This window comes from Oncorhynchus mykiss, chromosome 1 (assembly GCF_057628025.1).
Source record: "Oncorhynchus mykiss isolate SJ-2025 chromosome 1, ASM5762802v1, whole genome shotgun sequence".
Lineage (NCBI taxonomy): Eukaryota > Metazoa > Chordata > Actinopteri > Salmoniformes > Salmonidae > Oncorhynchus > Oncorhynchus mykiss.
Genome location: NC_143022.1, coordinates 79563662 through 79571784, shown reverse-complemented (window position 1 = coordinate 79571784; position 8123 = coordinate 79563662). Strand labels below are relative to the sequence as shown.

Below are 8123 nucleotides of genomic sequence, written 5' to 3'. Positions count from 1 at the left end.
CTCTGCCTCTCTCGCTCTCTCTCTGGGAATACCATGTCAATGTTCTTTCTCTCCCTCTGCCTCTCTCTCTTTCTCTCTCTCTCTGGGAATACCATGTCAATGTTCTTTCTCTCCCTCTGCCTCTCTCTCTCTCTGGGAATACCATGTCAATGTTATTTCTCTCCCTCTGCCTCTCTCTCTCTCTCTCTGGGAGTACCATGTCAATGTTATTTCTCTCCCTCTGCCTCTCTCTCTTTCTCTCTCTATCTCTCTGGGAATACCTTGTCAATGTGTTCTTTCTCTCCCTCTGCCTCTCACTCTCTCTCTCTGGGAATACCATGTCAATGTTCTTTCTCTCCCTCTGCCTCTCTCTCTCTCTCTCTCTCTCTGGGAATACCATGTCAATGTTCTTTCTCTCCCTCTGCCTCTCTCTCTCTCTCTCTCTCTCTCTGGGAATACCATGTCAATGTTCTTTCTCTCCCTCTGCCTCTCTCTCTCTCTCTCTCTCTGGGAATACCATGTCAATGTTCTTTCTCTCCCTCTGCCTCTCTCTCTCTCTCTCTCTCTCGCTTTGAATACCTTGTCAATGTTCTTTCTCTCCCTCTCCCATAATGCCTTTGGCAAGGAATGGAGCACGTTGTGCATTACATCACTGACAAAGCGTGGTACAGTAACCGTCTAACCATCACCCTGGGCCCTGCACGCTGGCGTAGCATGACGTGGCACAATGAAAGCATGCCAGTGTTGATGTGCATCTGCATGCCTTGGCTTGAGTTTGGAGTCTACCTTGTCTTCCTGCTGGGCCTGCATTGCTCTGTTAAATGATAATGCATGCATCAATAAACATCAACTGTATTTTTAAATTGGCTTTCAAAAAAAAAGTACAACTCCTGAACAAGGCCACATGTATTTGAAGCCCCATTATCGCTGTTGTCAGCTTTCGCTGTCCCACTATGTAATCACAAACAGTTTAGCTAAGCCAGCGTCGACAAATGAAAGCAATCAGGCTTCTCTCCCCCTGTATCATTGGCTCTCATCTGAGCAGTATAATATAGACAAAATTGAAATTGCCACTATTTTCGCAGCAACCAATATACGATTGTGCACTAAACTAGAGCTGAAATAGATAATGATCATCATTGGCAATATTCAGAGGGTTATAATAGGGGGATTTCCAGGGAGCTAAATTAGTATAATTTTTCAATTCCACAATATCTAGGTCCTTCTGCACTCATTATGCTTAAATCACTGTAGTTTTATTGACACAGTGGGATGGGTTGTTGAGATTGGTTTGATAGCCCGGGTAGATACTTGTAAATGGTGTTATAAACTCAAAATCACAGACGTAGAACCTCTTATTTATACACTGGCCACTCCTGTGGGATAGAAAACTGTTCACTTGATTTCTCATTTAATTACACATTTATGCTTTAGATTTCAATATGGTGTGCTATTTTTTCATACATACAATACATCAGCAAAAGTATGTGGACACCCCTTCAAATTAGTGTATTTGGCTATTTCAGCCACACCGGTTGCTGACAGGTGTATAAAATTTGAGCACACAGCCATGCAATCTCCATAAACAAACATTGGCAGTAGAATGGCCTTACTAAAGAGCTCAGTGACTTTCAACGTGGCACCATCATAGGATGCCACCATTCCAACAAGTCAGTCTGTCAATTTTTTGCCTCAGGAAGCAACGTCAGCACAGGAACTGTTTCGTCGGGAGCTTCATGAAATGGGTTTCCCTGGCCGAGCAGCCACACACAAGCCTAAGATCACCACACGCAATGCGAAGCGTCAGCTGGAGTGGTGTTGAGCCATTGGACTCTGGAGCAATGGAAACATGCTTTCTGGAGTGATGAATCACACTTCACCATCTGGCAGTCTGACGGACGAATCTGGGTTTGGTGATGCCAGGAGAATGCTACATTCCCCAATGCATAGTGCCAACTGTAAAGATTAGTGGAGGACGAATAATGGTCTGGGGCTTATTTTTTATTGTTCGGACTTGGCCCCTTAGTTCCAGTGAAGGGAAATCTTAATGCTACAGCATACAATGGCATTCTAGATGATTCTGTTCTTCCAACTTTGTGGAAACAGTTTGGGGAAGGCCCTTTCCTGTTTCAGCATGACAATGCCCCCTTGCACAAAGCGAGGTCCATACATTAATGATTTGTCGACAGTTGGTGTGGAAGAACTTGACTGGTCTGCACAGAGCCCTGACCTCAACCCCATCGAACACATTTGGAACACCGACTGCGAGCCAGGCCTAATTGCCCAACATAAGTGCCCAACCTCACTAACGCTCTTGTGGCTGAATGGAAGCAAGTCCCCACAGCAATGTTCCAACATCTAGTGGAAATCCTTCCCAGAAGAGTGCTGGCTGTTATAGCAGAAAAGGGGGGGGACCAACTCCATATTTTAATGCCCAAGATTTTGGAATGAGATGTTCGACAAGAGGTGTCCACATACTTTTGGTGATGTAATGTATTTTGTTACATTTGTTATTTTTGGTGGTTGTGCTTGTCAATGTCTAGAATGTTATCAAAAATGAATTGCAGGCAGGAGGTACTCATGGTAATCTAATAAAAAGCATAATCAACAAAGACAATCATGATGTTTACCATATCCGATTGGTGTAGTACGGGAGATGACCACCAGGTGGAGCTGTGGGCCTAGTCATCCCATTGCCTCTGTCAGGTTACTGCTGGAACAGACGCCTCCCTGGTCTCCTGTTGGATGTTTGAGGCGGACTGCCTTGGCCAGACCAGGGCCATCATAAGTATGTTCCGTTTGGCTTAGGAGGGATTCACACAGAGCAGGGTTGGGCTCAATTCAGTTTGTAGGCAGTCAATTCAGGAAGTAAACCAACAATACAATTCAATAATCGAAATAGGATACTTCTTTTTAATGACTTCTCAATAAACTGAAAGGTAGAAGCACATTTTTTTCTTCTGATTTTAAATTCAAATCACTTCCTGAATTGACTGCCCAACCCAGCCCCACCCTGACACAGGGCCCTGGAGCACAACTAGAGTACTGACTCATGCTAGATCATAAAGATGGCAGCCTCCTAAGGATTTGTAGGATTTAGGAGGATGATCATCACAAGATAGTCGCTTTTTATTGACTGCAGGTTTACAGACAATAAAGGACTTGAAAGCATGAAGCTTGTTAAGGACTAGGAGCAGAGGAGGCTGGTGGAAGGAGCTATGGGAGGACTGGCTCATTGTAATGGCTGGAATGGAATACATGGAACGGTATCAAACATATGGAAACCGCTTGTTTGGCTCCGTTCCATGTATTCCATTCCAGTCACTACAATGAGCCAGTCCTCCTATAGCTCCTCCCAACAGCCACCTTTGACTAGGATGTATATAAGCCCACAGACCAGTTAGTATACCAGTCTGTTTTATGGCTACAGACATCTGGTTGATGTATGACCCTCAGGCTGTCTTGAGAGACACTCCCCCGACCACCACAACATCAAGCCTTCATTCTCCTCTCCCTGGATATCACCACAGGGTAAAGAAGAGTGGAGTATGGTTGCCCTCAAAACCCTGCTCTAACCATGGCCTTTCCTTGCTCCAGCCTGGTTCTCTCCCGACAGGAGAATAATCTCGTACCACATACTAACTGATATGTCACCCTGAACTCAGGACCCACAGCTAGCAGCCAGCTGTGCTCTTCCCCGACTCTACCCAGTGTTAGATCTGCTGTTTGTCTGATGCACTGGCCTGTGCTAGGTGGGTGTGAGGACCACTGTTTGACTACTGCTACTACTACTCTCACTGATTGTTAGAGAGTACAAACAAGTCCTCAGGGCAAAGAATCTTGGCTCGCTGTCCACAGTCTACAGTTTTCACCCATTTCTAAGGGCAAGTTTTTGTTCCAAGAATGAATTGAAAAAGTGAATGGGGAAGATGTTCATTTACATTGTAAATGAACATCTTCATCAATTATAGACCTTTAAGAAGGATAACTTACTACTGGTGAATTGATAATAATGTGTATGCTTTTTGTTTTTCTTCCATAGCTTCAAATACTACAGCCTTCCAGCCCCAGCCACCACGAGCACCTCACCCAGGAAAGACTAGTAAAAACAGCCCTCACCGAGGGCCACAGTGACCCCCAGAGAAGGAGGAGCAGGGGAGATGGGTCCCCTTGCACAGACTCTGACCGCCCTGCTAGAAGCCCGGCCAGGGGTGTCGACAATCCCCCAGTGTCCAACCCAGACGAGTTGAGTGTGCTACTCAGCACCCAGCTCAACATCAATGACAGAGAAGGGCCTGGGACCACCCCCAGCCCTACCCAGGGGCTCCCTGCAGCCAGCAGCCCAGCAACAGGAGCGCTGTCCAGGCCAGACGGTGGGCAGCGAGCCTCTCCAGAGGGCCCTGGCTGCCCTCGCTTCCTGCAGCGGCCTCGCCTCCACAAGCGTGTGTCTGTCCCAGCTCTGCCTCAGAGGTACACTAATGGCTCTCTTCTCCGATCAAGCTCTGTAGGACTGCTGGCCAACCACAGGACCAAGCAGCTGCCGCCTCCCTCCAGGGGTCTACCCTGCTTCAATTCTGGTCCCCAGGCAGTGGGCCCCTCCCTGGGACACGGTGTGCTTGCTCAGCCCCACACACTGGGGGTCAGGAGGGACCTCGAGAGCACCAGCCCTCCTAGTCTGGAAATGCTAGACCTGGGACTTCTCAGAGCTAGAGTCCTGGTTCCCCCCATCCTGTCACGTCTCCCCAAGCCAAAGATCCATTGAAGAGTTCACATCATCAAACATATTGTATACTATACTGTATAACATCTCTCCTCTTCCACAGCCTCATGGTTATGACTGAGATACGTGGAGGGACTGTTTCTAACTGACAAATCTCCTTCATAAATTGTCCAGTTACTTGCTTAGCAGCCTTTCATTGCACATAGTCATTATTTTTATATATATGACAAACATTCATATTTTTTATTTGGTAATCTCACTTGTGTGTTTTCTTTAAGAACGCCAAGACTGTACAGAATGCTCCGGTCAACTCTACTCACACTCACATGGGTCCTTCCTCTGGAACAGCAGAACATGGTTTGACCATGGTCTTCCATGACATCAGCAATGTTACATTTCTCCCAGAGGGTAAACATAGAATGACAGAAAAAAAGCGGGGGGGGGGGGGAATAAGGAGTTGAGCTTTCTGCTCAAACAGAATGAAGAATCATTCAAAGAAAGAGGCTCAAACATAAACAGAATTCTCCTGAATAAACCACAGTTCATTTTGTCGTCCTATTCCACCTCTATGAGTATGTAAGGTGATGTGTGTCTGTGTGGGTGCTCTCCCTTTCCTCTGAGATCAACATCAGTGTTTATTGTATTTTGAGTAGGGCTAAGGTCAGTTTGAGGATTTGAGGGTTATGTTTATCGTTTGGATGCATCCAGACATGGAGAGTGTGTTTAACAGTTTCTGACAGACTATGGCAGCTATGGCATGATTTCTTTGATTGATAGCTTTCTTATCGCAATGATTGTAGTCGTTGTTTTTAGGAATCCCTGTATACATATATTTTGATTCATTGACATGAATGTGGGCTATGGCTGTAAGTTAATGCCTCTGGCACTCTCTGTTTTACAGTACCCATTAATACCATGCACACATGAAACACACACACATAACACACATCACACACACACACTCACACACCAAATACTCTCACCACTTTGGCGCTGTCCATAAATTCAAATCACTGTACACAGTAGTGTTGTTTCAAGTAATTTATTACAGTTAGCTAGATGGTCAACAGTGTCTTGTTTTTTCATTTAGTATAAATCCGACTGACTGAGAGACACACACACTTCTGGAAAGTTCTCATAGGGACATTGATCCATCTGTCCCCTACAGCAAGACAAGATGGGTGCCAGTGTGGTCCTTGGGGACTGAGCTGAGCCCAGGTGATGACAGGACTGTGTGTGTGTGTGTGTGTGTGTGTGTGTGTGTGTGTGTGTGTGTGTGTGTGTGTGTGTGTGTGTGTGTGTGTGTGTGTGTGTGTGTGTGTGTGTGTGTGTGTGTGTGTGTGTGTGTGTGTGTCTCTGTGTGTGTGTCTCTGTGTGTGTGTCTCTGTGTGTGTGTGTGTGTGTGTGTCTCTGTGTGTGTGTCTGTGTGTGTGTGTGTGTGTCTGTCTGTTTTGTGGGAGAGAGAATATTTGTGTTTGCCATGGTGAGATGTCCCATGCCATCCGGACCTGTCAGTCAATACTGCTTGGTAATTCCAAACAGAGAAATCAATAGGACCTTGGTTTTTAGTGAGAAGGGAGGATGTGTGTGAGTCTCTAGATACACCAATCTGGCAGTGTTTTCATTGGGTGTGTGTGTGTGTCAGGTGTACAGTATGTGCCCACAGGCCACAGAAATAAAGCCAGGGAGAAAGGGTAATGCTGTTCTCTCCATCAGCCAATCAATAGCTTTCATCAATTATTCTAAAGCAGGAGTATAACTATCTCGGGGGTCCAACAGGTCGATCTCGCATCCCGTACTCTGCCATGATGTGCACTAGGCCTAAACAGATAAATCGCTAGCCAAACACATTCGTCTCTTGCTAGGTGTGCACTTGAATTAAAGGGGAATCACACTCAAACGTATACATTTGTTATTTTTTTTCAAGACCGTACATTTTTTATTTTGATGTGATTTATGCATTGACATGGACTCTGAACATCCAATGTTGTTGTTTTTCAATAAGTAATTGTAATTGTCTGAGTGAAACAACTGAAAAAAGTAAGCAAATAAATGAGTAACTTGCAGCATTTTTTGAAGTAGATCTCATGTTAGAAATTGCCGGAGACCCCTGAGCTAGCTAAACCAGAACAAAGAGCCCACACTGCAACTGTAACAGTGTAACTTTAGTCCATCCCCTAGCCCCGACCCGAGTTCGAACCAGGGACCCTCTGCACACATCAACCACAGTCACTCACGAAGCATCGTTATCCATCGCGCCACAAAAGCCACGGTCCTTGCAGAGCAAGGGGAACCACTACTTCAAGGTCTCAGAGCAAGTGACGTCACCGATTGAAACGCTATTAGCGCGCACCACCGCTAACTAGCTAGCCATTTCACATCGGTTACACAACAAAACAAGAGGAATTAATTAATTAGCCATTTCTAACACGTTCTCTTTAGTGGCAAAACTAGCAAGCCTTGTTCATCGTGTTAGTTAATGGAACATAGCTGCCTGCCTATCATCATTAGGATAATATACTTTACTTGTTTGTAGCTGTTGTTAAAGATGACATATTTGATGCAATTGTGCAGGTTCAGTTTAGGATAGGGTTGTCCACTCTGCTGTTTGGTTTTACTCTGAATACATTTCTAACAAAATGGGGGTTAAGTAATATTTGTAAATCTACCTACACTGTTAATGCAACAGGACTAGAGTTCCTTCCTGTTTCTCCACTACTTACACATAAACCACTAGACGTTTACACACCAGTTAACTCATTTGCTGATTACTTACTTAGTTACTAAAGTGTACACCCGTTACAACCGTTGTGACCGTTGTGAGAGGTATTTGTCTATCTTCAATGCTTAACATTTCTTGTTTCTGTATTTCATGTCAAATCACCTCTCCACCCATCCTACTGTAATACATTATCCCATTGCATAACGTGCAATATTGTAAGAAACAGCTATATTAACCAATATAGATACTGATATTGAAGCAACGCTATATGCCTAACAACTGTTGTTTACCTATATGCAAGTGAATTTTTATTTTTTTGTAAGCTAATCAGCGATGCACTTTAAATGACAGTTGAGACTGAAGGAAACACTAAACTGGAGATTTGTTAAAGATTTGACTGGATTTGTTCGTGTTTTCCTTTCTCCGTTTGTACTGTTCTCTCTCCTGGAGGTTGTGTGAGACAGCAATAAAGACTATCAAACTTGCCAAGTCTGTTTTGGAGTCATTTACCTCAGGTCAAGCAGTGAAAGATGTCAAGTTGTTGTTGTGCAGGATTATTCATGCTTTAAAGCAGGCAGCATCAAACCCTGTTATTCATGCTTTAAAGCAGGCAGCATCAAACCCTGTTATTCATGCTTTAAAGCAGGCAGCATCAAACCCTGTTATTCATGCTTTAAAGCAGGCAGCATCAAACCCTGTTAT

At 44.6% G+C, this 8123-nt stretch overlaps 1 protein-coding gene across 9 annotated transcripts in view; it reads left to right on the top strand.

The window, feature by feature from the left end:
• The window catches only part of ccser2a (coiled-coil serine rich protein 2a), a 72265-nt gene extending 64359 nt beyond the window's left edge, over positions 1-7906 (top strand). For 5 of the 9 annotated variants that reach the window (XM_090241139.1, XM_021611824.3, XM_090241149.1 and 2 more), the window contains one exon: positions 4022-5257. In XM_090241139.1, the coding sequence (XP_090097265.1) occupies positions 4022-4113 (92 nt within the window). In that variant the 3' untranslated portion in view covers positions 4114-5257. Of the gene's footprint in view, positions 1-3409; positions 3511-4021 lie in introns of all 9 variants that reach the window. The other 4 variants (XM_036985534.2, XM_036985521.2, XM_036985519.2 and 1 more) reach the window with 2 other exon arrangements.
• The last annotated feature ends 217 nt before the right edge of the window (positions 7907-8123 follow it).